At 38.0% G+C, this 24,684-nt stretch overlaps 2 protein-coding genes across 2 annotated transcripts; both read left to right on the top strand.

The window, feature by feature from the left end:
- The first annotated feature begins 1,263 nt into the window (after window positions 1-1,263).
- LOC122058028 (ferredoxin C 2, chloroplastic) lies at window positions 1,264-19,448 on the top strand. Its single transcript, XM_042620416.1, has 6 exons — window positions 1,264-1,653; window positions 1,926-1,989; window positions 3,484-3,572; window positions 18,320-18,388; window positions 18,486-18,530; window positions 19,100-19,448. The coding sequence occupies exons 1-6, from the start codon at window positions 1,381-1,383 to the stop codon at window positions 19,142-19,144; spliced, it is 585 nt and encodes a 194-aa protein (XP_042476350.1). The 5' UTR covers window positions 1,264-1,380; the 3' UTR covers window positions 19,145-19,448.
- On the top strand, window positions 7,354-9,023 carry LOC122058029. Its single transcript, XM_042620417.1, has 3 exons — window positions 7,354-8,067; window positions 8,162-8,292; window positions 8,381-9,023. Exons 1-3 carry the CDS (start codon window positions 8,031-8,033, stop codon window positions 8,546-8,548), a joined length of 336 nt encoding a protein of 111 aa, XP_042476351.1. The 5' UTR covers window positions 7,354-8,030; the 3' UTR covers window positions 8,549-9,023.
- Window positions 19,449-24,684: the final 5,236 nt, after the last annotated feature.

The following is a 24,684-nucleotide window of genomic DNA, read 5'->3' as shown; positions in this document are numbered from 1 at the left end:
TACCTGCAGGTGTTCCCCTTACTAATCTTCAAGATACGGTTTCGAATCACTCCGATATGTAGTAGTCGAAAGACAGCAGCAAAAATGGCTCAAAATAAACCCTACCTACAGATTTCCATAGCTTTCTACAAAATTAGGGCTCGAAAAATCCAGAATCAAAACCTCCAACCATCGAAATAAAAAACCTGCAACAAGAATCACGTGTTTCTGTCAAACTTGAAAGAAGATTTTGTATGCCGAATAGAGAAGAGATCGCTGGCTTAGGGTTCTAGAACTTTTCCTTAGTGCGACCACGATTCGTGATGGAAGCTCGATCGACACCGCCTCTCTTGTATTTCTCCCTTTTCTTCCTTTACAGCTCACTTGTACATCTATTTGCAGCTCCCTGCGACGAATCTTGGCAGATGAGAAGACATGACAGAGGTTCATGGGTGCTCCAGTCGTCTTCACGAGGGTGAAAATTAGTGGAATCGATGCTCTCGGAGGTGCAGCTTTGCGGATTGGTACGATAGAGGAAGTTGTGTTCACAACAGAGGGAATAGGGCACCGTCGACCGTTGAAGGAAAATGTCGGGTTTTGGGGGTTAAAATGGCCCTCATTTTTATTTTAAGAAGTGACGAAACAAGTTGACTTGTTTCTGTTTCTTGAACCATAAATAACTATAAATTCTTATTTATGTTTCGAAAAATGACAGAAATGGAATAGGTTTATCAAATGTTTTTGTTCCGTTTCTGTCATTTATTGACACAGAAATTGTAGAAACGCGTTTCTGGAAACGTTATCAAATGGGCATGAGGGTTCAGATGTTTCAATTTCTTCAATCGTGATCCATATGCGTATATAAAAATAAGGTCTACATAATTGTCTTTCATATTGCTGTATAATGTTTTATTCCAAATCAACACATCATATCTATGTATTTCAAATTCTACGGTGCAAAAGAAACCCCTCAAAAATACCTATATGGGGTGACCTACCAAAAAACCCCAACCCGATTATATCAAATAACTATAAAAATAAAAATAAATTATAAATTATATCAAATAACTATAAAAATAAATTAAATAAATACAAATAGAAATCAATCCAGAGAACCTAAATTGAAAGAGAGAAAGAAGTCATAGCATTTTAGATTATCCGGTTTCATAGTTTAAACTTTAAAGTAAATCCACGCGTCGACAAATGAAATGTACGAAAATCCAAGATCAGGTTCTTGTTGTCCGGACTCTATTGCTGAGCAAGAAAAGATAACACGTGCACCGTGTTCACGAGAAACCGATAACAAAGCCTTTGCGGTGAGAGAGTGAGAGAGTGAGAGAGAGAGAGAGAGAGAGAGAGATAGAGAGACCAGTTTCAGACTTTCAGTTGCTCGGGGCATCAATGGGTCTCAGAATCCCCTGCAATTTGTCTTTGTGCAGCTCAACCTGCCGGAAACCAGCTATTTTCCGTGAGTTTTCTTCGATTGGAAACAAAAGTTGCGACCATAGTCTGACAAATAGACGCAGGTCTACGAGAGCTGAACTGGAAACGGTGGCTGGGATCTTTGACTCTGAACGCAGCCGAAGCCGTATTTCGTCGGCGTCTATTCCAACGCATAAAGTCACAGTTCACGACAGACAGCGAGGGCTTGTTCATGAATTCCTCGTTCCTGAGGTATTATTTCAAACTCCAGTGATATCATGTTTTCTTTTTTTGGGTGAAAATTATGATCTGCTTCTTCTATTACTATTGTTATACTTTTCCTTTTCTTGGACACCGCTTTGTGCAATAGTTTGATGGGTGCCCATAGGACTGTAGGTTTTACTCTCGATGCATCGCTGGCTGGCGATTTTGTGGTTCAGTTCAGATGAAAAATCTCTATCTTTTCTTTTCTTGCTCGTTTCAATTCCGCTGATAATATACGCATTGTTTCAATTCAATTGCAGGATCAGTATATATTACACACTGCTGAAGCTCAGAACATAGCTCTGCCATTTGCTTGCAGGCACGGTACTGTACTATATTTCACCAAAAGTCAATAATGCCGTACAATATTCTCAGTTGAAGCATCTCCTGTGAAATCTAATTTGAGAATGGTTCTCATCGAAATTTGTTAACTATTAGAGTTGTTGTTGCTTTTTTTTTTTCTTTCTCAGATTGGTTCTTTTTATGGAAGAAGAAATATGATTTTCATTCATTTCAGCTGTTTATTCCTCCAAATTCCATTAAATATTTGGTACTTAATTTTCTTAATTTTTGGTGCCAAGTTCAAGCCGGAACCCCTTCTTGCTAGTTAGCAGAATTTTGTATTCGGTGTTGGTCCAAATGTTCAATAGGGTTCCTGCCAGTTGACATTGACTGTAAAGCTCTCTGTGTCGGTTCCGTATTCTGCATTTGTTCCCATCCAAACTTGTTCCTATGAGTTATTTAAGGCGACTTAGCACCTGTATTTGACCTCAAATTTATGCATTTCATTTGCTTGAGAAGTCTTCAGGGAATGGATACGAAAGTTAGGTGTTTTCCACAGTTTGGGGTCTATAGAAACTGATATATGTAAAAGAAATTGGAGAGCTTATCTATTAGTTTCTTTTCAATTTCTACTTAAAAGTCAATGGATTTTGGAGGAAAAGAAAAGGAAGAAAATTGGATAATTAATTGAGCTTTTTCCTGAATGAGTTAAAAAACTGTTGCGAATTTCTCAGCAAATTTGCACAAACAAGTAAGATAGAATCACTTCCTTTTCAGATTTTCTAGGATACTTTTATGTGCAACTAAATAGAAGAAATTCCTACTCCTTTCTTTTTTCTTAATCCACATTCTTGTGTTTTTCGTCCCCCTGTTTTTCGCAACAAAACCAAAACAGTAACAGTAGAAAACGAGAAATTGAGAAAGTTAGGAAAATCATTTGTTAAAAAGGATCCATGTGGTGGAGTACTAGAAATTTGTCCAGGGGAGTGGGAAGAAGAAGGAAAAAGATCTCTGGCCCAAACGGTTACAAGTGCCAAGTGGAGTAATATACTGGTCATTTTGACCATTGGATACATGGTCTCTGTATATCTCTACATGCCAAATTTATGAATATATCGCCGTCATTTATGGGACTTCTCCCTGGGATTTTTTAATGGTCCTTGTTCTTCAAACAAGTTTGACTTTTTTGAACAATTCTCAAGAGATATTTCCTTTTGTAAACTCTGCCAGTGTTGCTTTCCACTGCTTGAGCATGAGCCTGGATGAAGAATTCATATGGCACTACAAAGAGTGGAATGTCAGTGCAGGACTCATGTAGCCAACCTGAAGTAGTTGGTATATAGTTTAGAGTGATTTGAGTTGTATGCTTACTTTTTGTAGATTAGCTTTGCCATTTTGTTCCATTTTCATCCACTTTGTTTTTGTTGGGTCCCTTTTGGGTACTTGTTCACCAATTCATTAGAAATCTACTTTTCTTCATTGATTGAGCGGCCTTATTTCACTTTCAGGAGGTATTAACTTTAAAACACTTGACAGGTTGTTGTACTAGCTGTGCTGTTCGTGTAAAATCTGGGCAAATAAGGCAACCTGAGGCCCTTGGGATATCTGCTGAATTAAAGTCCAAGGTTTAAAACTATCACCTTTTATTGAGGTTCATTGGATACGCCAATTTTTTACTTGAGGTTCATTGGATGTAATTTCATCATAAGATGGATGTGCTGCTCAAGTGCCACAAATCTGAGGTTTATTGTGGGAATCGGTAAAAAAAAATTGTATTGTGCATACTGCATTTTTTGGTTAACTTTTTGTTTACTTCTATTCAATTTATTTCACCTTTTAGCTACAAATAACTAATGGAAACCCCATCCTAATGGTGATTTTGGTTGGGGCTTGAATACTTACATTTTATTGCGGTGTATGTATAAGATTTCCATTCAAACCTCTTGTATTGATTCAATCTTAGGTTCTCTATGCACATATCTCATATTTGATCACTGCTTGAGTGTGCATAGGATGTTTTATTTGTTCTCTTCCCCTTATTATTCCTTTCCTTTTTTTGGGTGGGGGTTGGGGTTGGGGTTGGGGTTGGGGGTCGGGGAGGGGGCTCCAGTCATGGATGAGCATTGAAATTCTTCAGTGCCCTTAAGTAATCACAAAAGGCTCCATTTATTACTATATTTTACTTTACTCCTTGCCCAAGATAACTTAAAAGTCTATGAATGCTTCTCAAACAACTGATTTTGTATTTTAAAATCAATTCTCATTGATTTGACCTAAGCCCTTATTTGCTTGTGCTTACCATAGACAATTTAACCAGAGACATTCAAGATGAGGTTCCTTGGTGTATTTTTTTTGCTGCTGATATTGTTTTGGTGGATGAGACAAAAGAAGTGATTGACGCCAATTGGAGTTATGGAGATTAACATTGGATTCAAAAGGTTTTAAGATAAGTAGAACGAAGATGGAGTATATGGTGTGTATTTTTTTTTTTTTTTTGGATGAATAAAATATATTAAAGGAGAAGAATATACAACAGGGATGGGAAGAGGAAGAGGAGAGGAGAGGGGGGTGCCTCACAAGAAGGCAAATAAAAAGGCATAGTTTATACAAAAGTGGGACACTACAAGGGGATATAATCCATCAGGGGGGAAGCAGTAGATAAGATCAAGATGGGGAGGCCCCAGGGGACAACAATGAGTCTGTTCCTTGGGGAATCTCTGACCGTGCAGTGGGGAAGATTGGCAAGCTTCGTGCTGACGTTGAATTAGATGGCCTTTCAAATCATGTCATAAGAGCAAGAATTGGAAGTCCATCTACAAAGATTTCGCTCCATCCAGAGGTGGTTTATGGTATCACAGAAAGCAAGTTTCCCAGCAATGTCACAGATGGTGGAGCCTTGAAATGTCATGTCAACCCAAATCCATTCCCTACAGAAAGGGAGAACTCTCCTACTAAAAGGCTAACAATGGCTGAGAACCTTGTTCCAGATGGCGGAGAAGGGGTAGGAGCATGGTTTTAAGTATTGGTGCGTATCGTGCCGTTTTGGCCGATACGTATCGGTATCGGTAGGCATCGGCACGATACATACCGATACGCTACAGGAAATTTTTGGATCCTCTGTGTGTATCGGTAGTATCGTATCATGCCATACCGTATCGGTACCGATACGTACGATACTCCACGATACAAACTTTTGAAAACCTAAACATTCCTGTTCGTATCGGTACCGTATCGATACGTATCGCATTGTATTGTACAATAGCGTACCGATACGGTACGATACGGCTATTTGAGTGTGGAATGTGCCTTTTTTGTTTGAAACAAACACTTCAAACTCTCTTATCATTTACCAACAGTTTTCTATATTTCTCTTCTTTCTTTCCCTTTGATTCACACACCTTTTTGGAGACTCAAATGGCAGATTGAAGGAAACATTATGGAAGTGAATGGTTTAAACAAGGAGAAAAGCATAGTCCAAGAAGAACCTTGAACTTGAAGGTTGAAAGTCTTGAATAGTAAGTTCTTGAATCTTTACTTACTTTTTTCAACTTTAACCTTATATTTTCAATTTTTTTTACAAATTAAGGTTCATCATACTTAGAATCACATTTTGTGCATCATTATTACATGAAATCATTGGATTTATAAGGATTCACACACTTTTTTCAAAAGAAAATGAGCATTTCAATTTTTTTCAAATTTCTTAGATCTGCTCATGCTCAATGGTTAAAAATGTTTAGATTTTTTATATGTTATGTAAAAACAAGTGTTCTACAACTTCTATAGAAAATTTTGATTTTTCTCAAAAAATGTATTTTCTTAAATTTTTTTATTCCTAAAGTAATTAAAAAAAAAAAAATACAATTTTTTTTTAGAAAATTTAGTTCATTCAACTCTTAAAAATAATGTCATAACTTATAATTACTAAATACATGATTTCAAATGAAACCCACATTTTTTCCCAAAAAAGTGAGGGTTTCAAATTTTTTTTTAATTTCTTAGATCTACTTAAATATATTGGTCCACACTGTATTGATTTTTTATATGTTCTTTAAAAATAATTAATCTACATCTTCTATAAAAAAATTAAAATTTCTAAATAGTTTGTATTATTTTATTTTTTTTTATTTCGAAAAGTAATTAATAATAAGAAAAATACTAAAAAAATACAATTTTTTTAGAAAATTCAGTTCATTTTAGTTAAAAAAAAATAATTATAATTTACTTGGCCAATGACCATGATGTGAAATTAGATGCATAATTTTTTCCAAAAAAAAGTGTGCATTTCAAGTTTATGTAAATTTGGAAAAATACAAAAAAATCTTTTTTTTTTTCTTTGGATGCATCTCATTCTAGTTTCTAAAAATATGCTATTACTTACTAAATACTAAATCAATAAATATGCATATTAAGATTCATTATGTATCTTTGTAGGAAGATGACGCCTAAAGAACGGTCTAGGGATATTGGATGGGCTACAGCCGAGAAAGTACAAGGTAATAGGTTGTGTACAAAATGCAATTACTGTGATACTATCCACCTAGGAGGTGGAATTACCAGACATAAACAACATTTGGCTAAAGGATTTTCTAATGTTGCCAAATGTACCTAGTGCCCAGATGAAATAAGCAAAGCAATGAGGAAGCACTTGAGGGGAAGTAGAGATAAAGCAAAAAAAGTTGTTGAAGAAGATGATAGATTGGTTGAGAATCTAAGGGATCATGAGGATTATGAAGGATCTGATATGGAGGCAGAGGATGAAGATCAACAGCTTGCACGAGCGATGCATATTTCAAGGGAGGAAGCAAAAGAAAAACAATGGATGGCAGAACAACTAAGAAGAAGTCAATCTGTAGGACCTAGGCGTGGTGGCCCGATGATTTATGAACAAGGTTCTGGCTCTAGAAGTCGTCCAAGTGTAGATATTGGAGGCACTGTGAAGGGCATGTTTGACAAATTTGCCTCTAGTGGTAAAGGTAAAGGGAAAAGGAGCCCAGAAATTAGAGATATGAGAGATGCACCATATAAACATCATGATGAAGGGCAACAAAGGATTGAAGAGGCTTTCCAACAAAAAACATTGAGTAAGAAAATTGGGAAAGCAATCTCTAGGTGGTTCCACAGTTCTATGATTCCACCTCACAAAGCTAAAGATCCGTACTTCATGGCTATGGTCAAGGAGATTTAGACATGTGGGAAAAATGTAAGGCCACCCACACCCCATGAAATTGCAGGGCCATACTTAGATGCTATTGTGAAAGAGGTGGATGAATACATTGAAGAGTTTAAATACAAGTGGCCTGAATATGGAGTGACCATCATGTCTGATGGGTGGAGTGGACCGACGAGGATGTCCATCATCAATTTTCTGATATATGTGGGAAAACAATATTCCATAAGTCTTTCAACGCATCCTCAGATATCAATGACTCAATGTATTTGTTTAAATTAATGGATGAAGTTGTTCAGGAAGTTGGGCCAGATAATGTTGTCCAGGTTGTGACTAATAATGCCTTTAATTTCAAAAAGGCTGGTACTTTACTTATGGTGAAGTATCCCACCTTATACTGGACATCTTGTGTAGCCCATTGTATTGATTTGATGTTCAAGGACATTGGTGAGATGAACAAAATGCAGACATTGGTTTCTGATGCCAAGATGATCACCAACTTCATCTACAATCACAGCTGGGTGTTGGCATTGATGAGAAAGTACACAAAAGGTGACTTGGTGAGGCCCGCAGCAACAAGGTTTGCAACAAATTATATTGCACTTGATAGTATTCAAAAACGGAAGGAATGGCTAGTTAAGTCATTCACCTCTAATGAGTGGTTCAGTTGTAGATATGCAACCACTGAAATTGGAAAAACCATTCAAGACCTAATCACCTCAACAAAGTTTTGGAAAAGGATATACCGATTTACTAAGATTATGCAACCTCTATTTGTGATACTTAAAGTAGCTGATGGTGATTAGGCACAGACGATGGAAAATATACTGCATTGTATGGAAGTTGTCAAACAAAAGATAGAAGAGGAGAACCCAAAGTCATTTAAGGCATTTTTGAAGATTATAAATCGTCGATGGGAGATAATTTGGTTCAAGACCTTCATCGGGCAGGTATTTTCTCAATTAAATTTATAAGTGACTTTATTAATAATTTAATATACTTAATCGCTAACAATAAGTAATATGTAACAATGTCAATGTGCAGCCTATTATTTGAATCCGGATTTGCACTACAAGAACAATTTAAGGTTTAGGAAAGATTTGATGGAATCTTTGAAGGATGTTATTAACAAGTTAGCTCCTAATATTGATTCGGCCAAAGATGCAGTTGAAGAGGTTAGTAGTCTACTATACTTACATATTGAATCATTGATTAATATTTAATACATTGAGTGGTATATTAATATGTTAATACATGTTATAGGTGAAGTACTTCCGAGAGGCCACTCAAAGGTTTGCTGATCATTTAGCTATCTGTGCTAGAGGAATACAACGCCCTGGTAATTTAGGCTTAATCAGCTATCCTTGTATTTCAAAATTATTTCAAACTCCTAATGTTGCAATTATCTTTGTACAATTGATTGGTGGATGAACTATGGATGGAGCGCTCCAAACTTGAGGCCAATCGCAATGAAAATATTATCATGCACGACATCCTCAAGTGGTTGCAAACGTAGCTGGAGTACGTTCGGATTGATACACACCAAACCTCGGAATCGTCTGAGTTATGAGAAGCTGGAGAAGCTAGTGTATGTGCACTACAACATGAAATTGAAGATGAAATATTTAGAATTGGAGAAATCAGGGGATGATATTGATGTCAACCCAATTGACATCACCCATATACTCGACGAGGAAGATCCAGTTAGGGGATGGATTGAGGAGACTGAAAATGTTTTATTGTTGGACAAATTATCTGAAGATCGACGAGAAACCGCACCTGATCCCATTATAGAGGACCTCATTAGAGATATAAATGAAGATTTTAAAAATATTGTTGATGATGAAACCCAAGCACCGTTAGCTATGGAAGAGGATGATGATAGCTCCAATGATGGCGATATTAGGAGGACGAGATCAGGTGCTACATATAGTGTAACTCAACCAGATAGTGATGATGATGATGATCAAGACAAGGATGGTGGTGATGATGATGATGATGATGATGATGATGACGACGACGATGGTGGTGGTGGTGGTGGTGGTGGTGATGGTAGTGGTAGTGGTGGCCAAACTTATATACCAGTACATTTCAGAGAGGAGGCTGCATTTACACATGCAACCCAAGATAGTCATCATGGTGCTCGCACACAACCAAAGTCTTATAGTTGGAGGGGTAGGAGATCCCACAATCCGAGTGCTACTGATGCATTGATGAGTAGCATGGAGTCAATGAGCATTAGTTTAGATCTCGCTGGTTCCTCATCCGAACATGGACACCATGTATCTTTAGATGCATCTTCAGGCTATGGGTATAGGACTTATGCAGGACAATCATTTGCCAATCCAAAGCAGTACAGCAGTTCAGATCATGCTAGTTCCTCATCCAGACATGGACACCATGTATCTTCAAGTGCTTCTTCAGGCTATGGATATAGGACTTATGTAGGACCAACATTGGTCACTCCTGAGCAGTACAGAAGATTCTACAATGAATGGGAGACCCACTACCATAAATATTTTGACTGGGGTAAATATTGTGCCTATATTCGACAAGTGAGAACATCATCTTAGTTGCTCCTATTGAAGAAGAAGGTCCTAGCCAAGGATTTGAACCACCACGACACGCTTCATGGCACTCATCACAGTGGCAATGGCAATGAGGAAAGAAAAAACTATAAGAAACCTCATCATTTTGAACATTTTCAACTCAATATATTTGTCTATCAATACGATACCCTCTACTTAAGTATTTATGGATTCTACATGTTATACATAGCTTTTTTTAACTGTTTTTTTTTTATGCAAAAGTGTATAAAAATGTGTTCCCTATCCATTTATGTGTATATCTTTAGCGTATCGTAGTGTATCTTCGATACGATACGATACCCTCTGATACGTATTTTAATTTTGACCAACCAATACGGCGACCAATACCGATACTTTAATCCTTGGGTAGGAGAAGAACAAATGGTCAATATCTTCGTTGCCATTCCAGCACAGACAACAGGCAGAAGGGACCTATATGTGACGGTAAATGAGGTAGGACTGCGTGGGAAGGCAGTTGGAGAAGGCCTGCCAGTTGGTGAAACAATGATAGGGAATGTGACCTATGAACCATAGGAGATTCTGCCAGGGAGCGAGGGGGCAGAAGGTCTGACGAAGTTCTAAGCAGAGGAAGAGCTGAACAAGTTGGAAGGGGAGGGCTTCCAGAGGATTGAATCTTCTCTACCTCGTTGCCCGAGGGGAAGGGGGGAGGTTGGCCCAAATGTCATCCAGAGGGGAAGGGGAAGGGGAAGGGGAAGGAGGGGGCCATACATCATTAAGGATGATGGAAGAGACAGTAGTTGATCGATCAAGGCCCCAGGGAATAGATAATCCTAGGGCTTACTGCATGAAGAATCACACCAGACGGGTGCCAAGGGTCAAGCTAGTGGGACGTAGAGGCACCATTACCAATGGAATACGAGATGGCATCTATGGCGAAGGTTCTTAAGCCAAGGATACTACACCAGACCCAAGAAGCATTCAAACCAGGGGAAGTGGTCCAAAAGGTGTCATGCTTCAGAAGATGGGAATAAACCCAAAGACTCAGATGCTGTTTTGTTTAGTCACCACCCTCCAAATGAGCTTGAGAATGCTCGCGTAGTTAATATATTTGATGCACCTAAGACCCATACCACCTTCAGATTTGGGGAGACAGACATTGCTCCAGCGGATTGGGTGGAGGAACTTGTTGGAGTCAGAGCCTTTCCAAAGAAAGGAACAACTGAGAGACTCGATGGCTTTAATGGTGGGAGGGGGAAGAACAAAGATACTAGACTAGTAGAGGTACATGGATTGGAGAACCAATTTGGAAAGCTCAAGCCTCCCAGCATAAGAGAGAAGTTTATTCTTCCACAGCTGCAGCCTTTTCCTTAAGCGATCAAGGATGGGAGTGCAGTAATGGGCGGAAAGCCTGGCAGGGATGAGGGGAAGCCCAAGATACTTGACTGGGAGAGAGCCAAAACCAGTAATCTTGAGGAGATGGGCAGAAGCATCTTCAGAAATCCTAAAAATGAAGATGCAAGATTTGAGAGGGTTAAGGCAGAGATCCGAGAGGCTTTCAAAAAGGTGGAGGGAAGTCATGGAAGAAATGAAGGGATCAATTTTTTAGCGAAGATCATTAGGTTATCGGTAAAGGCAAGATGGGTAAGGGAGAGAGTCTTGCATTTTAGGATGGGGGAGATTAGATGGAGGTCGGTGGAATATTGTATGGATCTAGAAAGGACCTCAAAGCTAAGGGAGAAGAGGAAAGGGGAGAGAGGGCCTCCTTGGCAAATTCCAACAGAAGAATGGAAGAAGCCAGCGGGGCTACCATTCTCCAGGATCGAGAAATGTGGGGTAGAGATGCAGGCTAGGATCCATCAGACAAAGTTGGCGGGGAAGGACATTTAGAGAAGGACCTTTGAGATGAAGTCCCAATGGATTGAGTCAAAAGCTTTATGAAGATCGATCTTAAGAAGGGCCGCCAATCCATGGGATTTCCGCTCAAAGCCTTAAACAATCTCGTGGCACAGGATGATGCTATCGGCTAAACTCCTACCAGAGATGAAGGCAGATTCATTTTGGCTGACAAAGGAGTCAATGACTTTTTGGATGCGGTTGGCCAGAATTTTGGCAATGAATTTGTAGATCAGGTTACAAAGAGAGATGTGTCTGAAATCCTACATAGAAGAGGCTCCATCAGATTTTGGGGATGAGGCAAAGGAAGGTTTGGTTTACACCATTAATCTGAGTGGGATCAAAGAAGAAGCTTTTGAGAGCCCGAATAAGATTTTCTTTGATGATGTCCCAACAGGAGGAGAAGAAGCTTATGCTGAAACCGTCCGGCCCAGGAGCTCTACTAGCTTTGTGGGAGAGGACAACAGAGGTGATTTCCTCATCAGAGGGGATGGCTTGAAGAGAAGGGATAAGGTGATTAGGAATGAATGTGTTGATTAGGGAGGAGGGAGGGGAGGATGGGAGGAAGGGGACGAGGGTTGAAGAGATCAGAGAAGTAGGATGCAGCTTCAGCTTTGATGTCAGTAGGATTCTGAAGTGTAGTTCCATTGCTGGAGATGAGAATGGGGTGGAGTTAACATTATTCTGACCTTTGATGGTGCGGTGAAAGAAAGCAGAGTTAAGAGTCTCCAAGCTCCAACCATTTGATGTGGGGTTTTTGCTTGAGGAAGCTCTCTTCTTGGAATAGGAGCGAGGAAAGCTCAAGAGAGACAAATCTTTCCTCCTCAACCAAAGCAGAGTTATGGAGATCCAGAAAGAGACCGGCTTGGATAACCTCAAGTCTTTCTTTACAGGAGGAGGCTTTGTCAAAGATGTTACTGAAGCACCTAGAATTCCATAGCTTGAGGGCAGCTTTGACGCTCCTGAGCTTCCTGGAAAAGGCAATGAGAAGCGAGGAGAAGGCATGGACAGGAAGACTCCAAGCTTAAAAAACTAGAGAGGAGAAATCAGGATGGAGGGTCCACATATCGAAGAATTTGAAGGGCTTTGAACCAAAGGAGGAAGAAGGATAAGCATGGAGGGTTATGGGACAATGTCAGAGATGGAAGGGGAATCAAATGTGGCATGGGATGAGGGGAAGGAAGAGAGCCACGCTTCATTAACAAGGGCACTGTTAATATTACAAGCTACATTGTCGACCCTACTTCTACGGTTTTTCCAAGTAAGCTTAGCACAAGACCTGCGGAGGTTAAACATACCAATGTCTTCCAGACAATTGTTGAAAGCCTCCACAGAAGTGTGGTCAATGGGACCGCCTCCCTTTTTCTCATGGCCAAATCTGACAACATAAAATTTGCCCGCTATCCCCCAGGAGGTGGAGTCAACAAAGGAGGATATGGATCGAAGGCCAGTCTAAAAGGAGAGCCTTTTAGAAGCCCCCGATTGTGAGCATAAACAATAGTGAGGAGACAACAATTGGACCTAGAGAGATCCGAAATGGAGAGATGAATGGACTAGGAAGAGGTGGTAAGGGAAGTGATGTGGAGAAAAAGGGCATTCCGTGACCACTCAACATAGATTGATGGATATATGCTTTAGTAGGCATAGATGTAGAATATCTTAACCTATTTACCCAAAGATAAAGTGGAGGAAATTAAAAGGAGATTCCTAGATTCATTTACTGATAAAGTGATCAAACAAGGATAGTTAGACTTTGAGGGAGACAACAATATGATGTGGAACAAGTTGATGGCATATATTAAGAAGATTGTTAAGTTTATCTCGAATTCTTGACCCGCTTAGACATATTTTGGTGGCTACCTGAATGAGAGTTTTTCTGAGATCTGTGATGGAAGTAGAGAGGTTGGGCCGATAGGCCCAAGCCCAGAGCCCAGCACTGATATAATGTACTATCGATCGCGACCCGATTGATCGACCTGTGACTTGGAGGAGAATATAATGTACTATCGTCTTGTTGAGCAAGTTATTGTAATTTGGGGTTTTTTTCAAGCTAGGGTTTCAGGGCAAGTTTTCTCGCCGCTGCTTGGGTGTATTCTCTCTTCTATAAAGTGAAAGTTCTTCTTCTTCGCCCGAGGACGTAGCACACCACATCAATTTGTGAACCTCGTTAAATCTCTGTGTTGTATGATTTGTCTTAGTTTATTTTCGTATTTGTTGGTATTTGCTATAACAAAGGTTTCTAAAGAAGTTCTAGGGGAAGTGAGGTGTATTTTTTAAGCTCCTAGGGAGACTAGGTGGTCGGATGATGACGTCCAGACACCATTAAGACTACGAAAGCTAGTTTTACGACATGACAAAGGACTAAAGAGGCATTAGATAAAAAGAGGTATAGCGTTTCTAGAAATGAAGTTAAGAAGATTGTGGGGATAGCAAGTGCGAAAAAATATGAGGACCTCTATCATAATCTGAAGATTAAGGAAGGGGAAAAGTGATCTATAAAATAGCTAAAATGAGAGAAAAGAGGAGTAGTAAGGATGGTTGAGTCCTAGTAAGGGATGAGAACATTATGAACAAATGGGGAAAGTACTTCTTTGATCTACTAAATGAAGACACTTCGAGTAGGAGTGGCTTAGAAGAATGCATTAGTCATTACTCATCAAGACACCACACATCATAGATATATACGAAATGCTAGAGTGGCTGAAGTTAAAAAAGCCTTGAGAAATATGAAAGTAAGCAAGATACCAGGCCTTATGAGATCCCTATAGAGGTGTGGAAGAACTTAGGAGTCTGTGGCGTATTTTAGATAACTAATATTTTTAACAAGATTTTGAACACAAGGAAAATGCTAGGCGATTGGAGGAGAAGCACCATAGTCCTAATTTACAAAAATAAGGGTGATATTCAAAGATGCAATAATTATAGAGGCATCAAACTAATGGGTTGTACTATAAAATTGCGGGAGAAGGTTATTGAAGCCCGCATGAGTAGAGAAACTACTGTCAAGCCCACGTGAGTAGAGAAACTACTATCAAGCCCACCTGAGCAAAGAAACCGTTAGATCAAACACCAAGAAACACGAATAATAAAGAGACAATAGATCCGTACGACACAGAGATTTAACGAGGTTCACACACCAGGGTGGTGTGCTACGTCTTCGGGCGAAGAAGAAGATGATTCACTATGCAGAAGAGAGATTACACCCTAGCAGCGGCGAGGAAAAACTCGCCCTGAAAACCCTAGCTGCATGAAAACCCTAGAATACAATAACTTTCTCAACAAGCAACAGTACATTATATATACTCCAAGCCCTCTGCTTCCATCACAGATCTCAGAAAATTTCCCATTCGGGTCGCCACCAAATATATGTTGGATCGGGTCAATCTTCAAAACGGGTCAATCTTCAAAACGGGTCAAGGATTCGAGACAAACTTAATAGAAACTACTATCTCGGAGAACCAATTTTGTTTTATGCCAGGTAGATCCACGACATAAGCTATTTGCTTGGGAAGCTCATGGAAAGATTTAGGGCCGGCAAGAAGGATCTCCATATGGTCTTTATTGATCTTGAAAAGCTTGTGACAAAGTCCCTGGAGAGCTAATAGCATTTGTTAGAGAAGATAAGGGTATCGAATAAAAATGAAGATGTAATTAAGGATATGTACGAGGATGAGATAAACTAGTGTGAGAACCATGGGATGCAATTCCCAATTACAATTGGGCTACATCAAGGATATACCTTAAGCCCTTATTTATTTGCATTTTTCATGATTTAACTAGGAACGTTCAAGAGGAGGTTCTATATGCTCTTTGTTGATGATATTGTTTTGGTGGATAAAAAAAAGCTAGCTGGAGCTATGGAGATCAACATTGGAAACAAGAGGTTTTAATATAAGTAGAACGAATACTAATTATATGATGTGTTACTTTAGTCCCACTATGACTAAAAATGCAATGATGAAGATGGGAGAGAGAGTACCATATAGTAATCATTTTAGGTATCTGGGGTCAATCATAAATAAAGAAGGTGATATGGAGGATGATGTTTCACAGAGGATTAAGTGGGATGGATGAAGTGGAGAGGTATGTCTGGAGTGTTGTGGCTGATATATTCCTTTAAAGCTTAGAGGAAAGTTTTATAGTTAAACCGGCTATAAAGTGCAGGGCAGAATGCTAGGTAGTTAAGAAGTGTCATAAAGATAAGCTATCTGTAGTAGAGATAAGGATGCCAAGATGAATGTGTTGCAAAACTGACCATATTAGAGCTGATTTTGGAGTTATCTCGATTCATGATAAGCTCCGAGAAAGCTGTTTGTGGTGTAATGGCCATGTTCAATGAAGGCTTGGGGATGCACTAGTAAGGAGGAGTGATTTGATTCAAATTAAAGGAGCTAGAAAAGATAGGGGCAGGCCTAAAATGACCATAGGAGAAGTAGTGAGGAAAGACATGCATAGTTTAGGTCTTGTCCCAAATATGACCTCCAATAGATTTGATTGGAGGGCAAGAATTCATGTAGCTGACCCCATTTAAGTGAGATTTTACTGATTTGTTGTGTTGTATTCTTCCCCTTCTCTTGATCGGGTCAATGTAGTCAACCCCATTTAGTTGGGATAAGGCAAAGTTTTTTTTTGTTGTTGTAGTTGATGATGAGGGAAGTCATGCATAGCTTAGGCCTTATATCAAGTATGACCTAGAACAAAGCTGATTGGATGGTAAGGATTGATGTAGACACTCATGCTGGCCTACACTACAGAAGAAGAAAGAAGGCAGCCAGCACCATGCTAGTTTTGGGCTGATCGAGCCAGCCAACCTTGGCCCCAATTTTGTACAATTCTGGCCCATATATTAGGGCCTTCGAGCCAGTTCCTTATGGCTATTTTCTTTGGTATTTTTGTAGAAACGCAACCCTAAAATGATGCAGAAGATAATGGAAAAACAAAACAAACAATGCACACGGATTTTACGAGGTTCGGCAAGGTTGCCTACGTCCTCGGTGAGATGAGATCCTGCTTCAATATCAATGGAGAATAGGGTTACAGCGCTCGTCCTCACACCTCTCAATATTGCTTGCATTACAGAGAAAGAAACCCTCGCTACAAATATATAGCGAAAAAACCCTAATCCTGATTAAACTACAATTGCCTTCAAATAAAAAAATTCGAGCGGGGGCTGCGCCCCCCTACACCCCCTGCATAGCAGGGGGGCCTCCTGCCCCCCTTGCAACCCCCGCGGCCCACTAACCGGCTAGCGGGACCACCGTCCTGCCTGTCTAGGTGCTGCACCAGTACTCCCTGAATTAAATTGCAACGGAATACAAGACATCATACACCAACAATTTTGTCTCCATTATGGCCTTCTAGAAGCCCCTTGTTAGTGCGGCAGTACCGATCAATCCCGCCTACAGCAGCTTAGAGAAGTTTATGTTTTGTCCTTCGAGCTCCATGGTCGCTGCCCTCTTGTATCTTGTGGTTTGACAAGTCAAAGTTCAAGTTGGGAGTGTGGAGTTGACCTTCTAGAAGGGTCTCTATTGTTCTATGTTAGTTTCTTAGTGAGCAAGTTAGTATTTAGTTGTTTAAATCAATTAGTTTCTATTTTCATGTTAGTTTCCATTTTGAGTTTCTTTCTGAATTGTTAGGCTGTACCCTCTATTGTATAATAGGAGTTGATGTAACACATTGAGAATAAAAATTACAGACATTGTTGCTCCTTACTCTTGAGATAGGATGTTCAACAACTGAGATACCTGTGGGTGAGAGGCCTAGGACTGAGGTAGTCCATCCCACCCACATCTTTCCATCCTAAATCTTATTTCTCATGTTCTCCTAGTGTGAGAGAGTGTTTTGAGGGCTTGATCTACCCCATACAAGGAGCACTCAACCAGGCTTGGAGGACCTTTGGAGGCCAGGTGTGTCTGAAGCAACTTTTCTCCCATTCAAGCTTTGGGGCGTACCCTGTGAACGAGGCCCCCGCATGTGTGAGTTCTACCTGGGGGGGTGGTGGCAAGAACTACGCAGCCTTACCCCGAGAATGTCGAGAGGTTTCGACCACTTAACCACCAGGTCACAACATTCGTACCTTACTGTTGGACCAAGTCCGCCCCTTTTTCTCCCATTCAAGCTTTCTAAACCCTATTTTCTCTTGTCTGTGGTATATGTGATCGTGATTGGTCTCGTACCCATTTGGTGTATTCAAGCAAAATTTGCAGGGTAGTTTGGGGATATTATTGGACACTTTCATGCCATATTTCAGGTCGGTCTGACTTATGTTATGTGAGATCTCATATTTTTTCTATTTCAGCCTACTGGTCAAATCTGAGTAATTTTCATTGGAGAGCAGATCTGAAATTTTGGTCTGTGATTGGTTTGGAATTTGTTCATTATCTGGGGTTGTAATTACTTAGGTGAACTTCCTTGCATCAAGGATCCATGTAGCTGACCCCATTTAGTTGGGATAAGGTTGAGTTGTTGTCATATATACTTAGGCAGATTCAGCCCACATGTATTGGTGCTATTGATACTCTAAATTGCGAAGCATAAAAATAGACACTACAGCTTGGGCATTCACTTGATCCTGAAAGTAGCTTAATGTTTGGATCAACAAATGGGCGTTCCTTTTGATTTACAGTCTTTGTTTTTCATCCACCAAATTTGTCATATGAGAAATTGATGGCGGTATATCTAGAATTGCACCGAGCAATCCAAATTACATTATCATCAATGTCAATTGCTTTTATTATTGTTTAATCCTTTTGGGCTTCAGGGTTATGCACTGCTTTGCGTGGGCTTCCCGTCTTCTGACATTGAAGTTGAGACCCAGGATGAGGATGAGGTAACATCTTGCTTAATTCCCAGGTGTACTTTATTCATATTGTTTCTTTTATCTGATTATACGAGTTGCTGACATTTGAAATCCTTGTCTTGTAAAGGTATATTGGCTTCAATTTGGAAGATATTTTGCCCGGGGACCAATTGTAAGCTCTCCATTCTATGCAGATTTTTTTTTTCCTTTTATCCTTTATAATTTTATCTCTATTCTGGGACAAACTCATTTACACCATCTCATGTTAAGAGCCCTGTCAACACCAACCACCCAATTGTGCCACATGGACAAATGTTGTGGCTATTCCAACCGTTAGATAGAGAGGGGGAGGTCTAGGTTAGCCATGTGTCAACTTTCAGACTCAAATTCAATCAGGTACTCCATGTATACCCATGCATCTCTATGTATGTCTATTATTGGTATTCCAACTACTACTGTGTACTCTCCCATGGTCCTGGATTTTTCAAAGCTATATTTTTGCCACCTGACAAACTTGGTTTGAGCTGAAATTTGACATGTGAGCAGGGACCGTGGGGTTACATGTCCACAAAATATGGCCCATTTGATATGCCTTGTGGTAGATATTCGGGCTGTGTTAACTGTTGAGAAGCCTCTTGACATGGGCCATGCTGAAAGTGTCACCGTTTTTGCAGGAAAATTTTTAGTTCTATTATTTGAATGAGTGAAACTTGCTTCTACATTTTTCTCCTACGTTGGCAGGAAAGGGATGACTATGCACTGGAATTGGCCATGGGTGATGAGTGATAAGAACTAGAAAATCAAAGATCCCTCGAGAGTAAGAAGAGCAGAACTTCCTTTTACATGCTTGTTTCCCCACATTTCTCACCCAGCATTTTCACTTTATTATTTTTTTGGGGATTCTTTTGGGGTGAATTTTCACTTTTATTATTATTATTATTATACAGTATTAGCACCAAGTGCTGATATCTTCAACTGTGGTGGGTAAGCCTGTAAAGTTAATTCCATACTTCAACATGATGGGGGGATTCCACTGCAACCTTTTTTTGCTGGTGAATAGATTAAAATGACCTGAGAAATTGCATTTCTAGATCCGGCTCATTGGTTTAAAATTGTACTAATCACCTTGGTCTTCAATTTAGCTCTTGTACTCCCTGCCAGGTTGTTACTTTTGGCAAAACCTTTGATTTTTAGTAATGGGCAGAAAAAAAGAAAGCGGAGTATTATTACCCACTCCCCACACCCCCGCCACCCAAACCCGCCCCCCCCCCCAAAAAAAAGAAAAGAAAATAATAATAATAATAATAATCCTTACGACTAAGTTTCTAGCATCTGCATCAGTTCCACTGGGAGAGATATAAGAGCAATATAAAATGCTAAAATCAACAAAGAAATTGTGTTGTCATTGAAAACTTGAATGCTTGTTTGTGCGTGCTGTTTGGTTTGGGAGTTCATTCTCATACGTTGTGCCTACTATGGAGGACCCAAAACTTTTATTGTGGATTCAAGGATGGAACTGTATAATTATGTCCTATGGGAAACTTGTTAGCCAGCAATCCCTTTGGCTAAACTCTTTTATATGTTGGTAGCTTTGGAGAGAGGAGCTACTTTGTATTCAAGCGTAGTTCTGGTCCCCTGGTGAGGTGATCCAAGCGTCCAAATTTGCTCACCAGGAATTTTTCTAGACAAATTGTCCAACCACTGTGACGACAAATGTTCCATCAGCCGCCACCAGCCAGCATGTTCATCGAAAATGCACTCCCGCCCCCTGCCCCCCTCCCCCTCCCCCTCCCCCCTCCCTCCTCCCTCTTCAAAGACTGACACGGTGAATTACGATGCAGCTCTCCCCATTAGCATAGTTATTAAATTCGGATTCGAGAATTATTCAGATTAATGCGTTCCATTAATTCAATGATGCGGTCAAAATATCTGTCAAAAAAGTGAAGATAATAAAATTCAAGTTCGGATTTGGATTCAGATTCGGGAATTATTTGTTTACAAAAATAAAAAGCGGACAAAAAATTCGGATGTTATTTTTAATATGTACAATACTTGTTTCATATTATCTATCAATTATCATATGTACATAACATAAAAATAATATAAAAAGTAAAATTTTAAATTTTAAAGATAAAAATATTATATTTTGGCTCATTTTTTTTGTTTCTAAACTTATTTTCTATTACTCAAATAATTTAATCAGAGAAAAAGAGACTGAGAGGGGGGGACTGAGCACAAATTCAGCTAGACCCACGTCACCCACCATGCTTAGTCATGGTGAGAGATTTTTTTTTTTGTAGAGGTGTGAGAGATTACCTCAGGAAAGATAAGCTTTGTTGGTTTCTATTAAAAAAACGAAGAAAAGTAACATTAGGATAATAAATGCATAATAACCACATTGTTTTCTAAAGGTTTACTCACTTATTCAAGATAAAGGTTTTTTTTTTTTTTTTTTCACATGGGATAAAATTAGGTTATAATTGGATAAAATTCGGTTCGGCTGAATTATTCATGAATTTTAAAAAAGTCTATAAAATTCGAGAACTTTTTATTTGATTTGAATTCTGACATAATTATTCGTAAAATTCTGTTCGACAGAATTATTCGTGAATAATTTGGAGAATTTAATAACGAGGCCCATTAGCCAGACTATGGGCAGATTTAAATCTATTATCAAAGAGGATGCTGAAATACAATGACTAGCAGACTAGCAGTACCTGAAACTGGTGCTCTTCCAATCCCTTATCTAATGGGTTGCCAACAATTGAAATTTTCTACAATTTACCATGATAATCTAAATTTAACTTCTTATTTTGAGGATTGTATCATATGTTCCAAAAGGGAGATAAACAACATTGCTGACTCTTTGGCCTATTTTCATTATGCTTTGGACATCTGATGCCTCGGTTTGTTAAAGTCCTTGCTCTTAGTAAATTTTGTTCGAATGATTTTTTTTTTAATTATCTAATGGATTAAATAATTTGAAAATTTAAGAATCACCAAAAGAGTGCGTGGACCTTCCATCGAGGGAATACATGAATACATACAAGTGGTATCCCGTAACAAGGGAAGATAAATGGTTGAATTTAGTTTCAACATTTTAACTGTAAAGTATCCAAAGTTCCTACATATCCAACAACAATACTATATTTGTTAAGACATTTTCTAGACATAGAGTTTGGAGATACTTTGCTATTTTTTCGATGAAATTTTTGAACTTTGTTTATTCATTGAAACCAAATGTTTTTTTTTTTTTTTTTTTTGGAGTGGGGAGGGGGGTTGAACAGAAATAAGTTAAAAAGTTGAAGACTATTCATTGTTCAGTTTGTGAGTGTTAATTTAGAGGATCTAGCTAATAGTGACATATATCATAAGCAGCCAAAACATGAATATTACTTTACCCAAAAAAAAAATATATATGTAAATTATATGCATTAAGGCTCTCTTTGGTATGATTTTTATTTGTATTTATTAACTATTTTTTCAGAAATGATTTGTGATAATAAATTCTGGACCACAAATAGTATTCGTTTGGTTACTATTTATAAAATAAATTATATAATGAGAAAATAGGTTTTAGTTTTCACCTTCAGCTTTGAGCTTCGAGCGAGAGAGATGATAGGATTTAAGGTTTTTTTATTGGAAAAGTATAAAACATACTGGAGTTATCTATTTACTATTGATTTTTAGTAGTTTAGCACACGTGCTCATATAAAGTAACAAAAATCAACATAAATGATTTGTTGCCACAAATCACAAATAGCTTGAGAGTAATTTATGATTTGTGATTTATTATAATTTATTATAAATATAAATAGGTGTTATAAATTATACCAAACACTTGTAAAAATAGAAATAAGTCATATAAATACAAATAGAAATCAAACCAAGGAGAGCCTAAATGAATGGCATTTAGATTTTTTTTTTGATTGAAGAACACTAAATTTCTTTATTTTATCTTATTTATGTGGAAACAGATTTTTATTAACTAAGAAGGAAGAACACCAAATTTCAATCATGCCAAAAGAAAAGCATAGCTATAGAACCCAATATTAAAAACCTTTTGAGGTCAAATTTTAAAAACTCTTTATTTTTTAATAAATCACTGATTAATTCTTGAAAGGAATTAACCATCAAATGTTCAATATTCAATCCTAAAGGACGCGCTCACCAAGTCTTTAGTTTTTGAACTCCTGAAAAATAAATGCCAAAGAGATCCATTATTATATTTACAAATATAACATAGATTCTTAGAAAAACGATTAAGACGGTCCTTAGGCAATAATTCATTATCAATACATTTCCAATGGAAGATTTTAAATTTTGGTTATAAACTAATCTTCCAAAAAAAAAAAAAAAAAATCCATGGAAATTGACTCGGATGTGCATTACCACAAAAAATTATTTCATGAAGATATAAATCTCAATTTTCTTAGTCAATGCACCATTTCTAGAAAAAGGCCAAAAAGAATCCTCAAGTCCAGATTGTGGAAATCTAATTCGAATATCATGACTGTCAATATTTTTGAGGAAATAAAGACTCCAAGAGAGGTAGATTCTAGTTGTTCCAAGAGTCGCTCAAAGACAATAAAGAGATTGGTTAACTTGAACCCATTCGAGTACTCTAATTTATAGAGAAGGAATCCAAAGATTAGACCAAATATGACCCATAGAAACCATGGAACTAGTGCAAATTTTGTTGCACAATATTTGTTGGAAGTCCTCTTTTACAAGCAAAACTTCAAAACCTTGTTTTTACTTACTTTTGCCTCCCCTCCTGCACCTCACCCTTCACCCTCAATTTCTTTTGAGGCTCTATTTGGTTGCCAATGAGGGCAAGGTGGGAAAGTGAGAAGGTTTTTTTTTTTTTTTTTTTTGGGGGGGGGGGGTTGGGGTGGTTGTGGGGATTGAAGGAGTTGTCCTATCATGTTTTGGATCGTAAAGACTAGAGTTGATGCCTTCAAAGTCAAGAATCAAATTTCCTAACAAGATGATGATAGATAGGAAGGTGGACATGGAAGATGGAACGTTAGTTTTGTATTCTTATGTTGTATCTACCATAGGTCGGTTTATTGGTTTCAAAATCAAATGAAATTGTTTATTAAAATTGAACCGAGTCATGTACATTAGAATTGCGAAACCATTTAATAAATGGTTCATTTTAGTTTAAAAATAAAACCGTTTAATAAACAATTCAATTTTGTTCTAATCATTTAAATCAATTAAGTTTTGATTTATATATTAAAAATAAATAACACCCTCTTGAATCTTTGACATCATCATGGTCTCATCCACATTGATGAAATTGTTTATGTTCTTTTTTAATGCTATTTTACTTTGTGAATTGGAGGCGGGGTTCTGTCCCTTTTGGACACACTGCCTACATTGGTGGGCCAATCCAATGAAGAACATTGTCAAGTGTGGAGTTTGGCTGGGGGCAGCACATCTATTACAAGATAACGTAGGTCTCCAAAGACAGATTCAATGATAATAGAAATCTTGTGTAGAACAAAAGGTTAAAAGCTCGTTTGATTATGATTTCTAGTATGTATACGTTTGAGATGGATTGTTTTGGTGGTGGACGTAATGCATCTAGGACGCTTTGGTTTGACGGATCTATATGGTATGTTGGATATACAGTCGATACCTTATTATAAGTCTGTCATTGTAAGCTTGTGGCCAATCTATAGTGGTGCGTTAGGTTGACAAATGAAACTTATTATAATTAATCATAACTCATCAATCTTTTTGCATGGATTATTGCGCTCGTCCTTATTTGGAATCTTCATATAGCCGACCTTATTAAGTTGGAATAAGATTTTGAATGCTGTTATTGTTGTTTAAAAAAACAATATATATATATATATATATGAAATATGTTTATATTAAATAAAAATTTTATGTCATTTATATAAAAGTAGTTTTATATTAAAAAAGGGTACTTTATGATTTTTTTAATAGTTAGGAAAAGGGTATTTTATGGTTTTTTTTTTTAATTAGGTTTTTTGATGGGGCATTTTCTATGAAACCATTTGGGATTTTTTTTAAATAAATATTTTAGTTTTAATTCCCCTTTATGAAATCGTTTGATAAATGATTTGATTTTAATTATTTGATTTTAACCTTGGATAATGGATTATGTGGAGTGTGGATCGAATCAAACCATCTTTGGTACTATTTAATAGAAACCACAACTTCAATACCCTTAGGCTATGTTTGGTAGTCAAGAGAAGAAAATAAAAGAACAAAGAATCTAGAAAAGAAAAGATAAGAGAAGAGAAGAGAAGAAAAGAAAAGAAAAGAAAAGAAATGAAATGGTGCAAAAA

This window comes from Macadamia integrifolia, chromosome 12 (genome assembly GCF_013358625.1).
Source record: "Macadamia integrifolia cultivar HAES 741 chromosome 12, SCU_Mint_v3, whole genome shotgun sequence".
Taxonomy (NCBI): Eukaryota; Viridiplantae; Streptophyta; class Magnoliopsida; order Proteales; family Proteaceae; genus Macadamia; species Macadamia integrifolia.
This window is presented reverse-complemented; position numbering and strand designations above follow the sequence as displayed.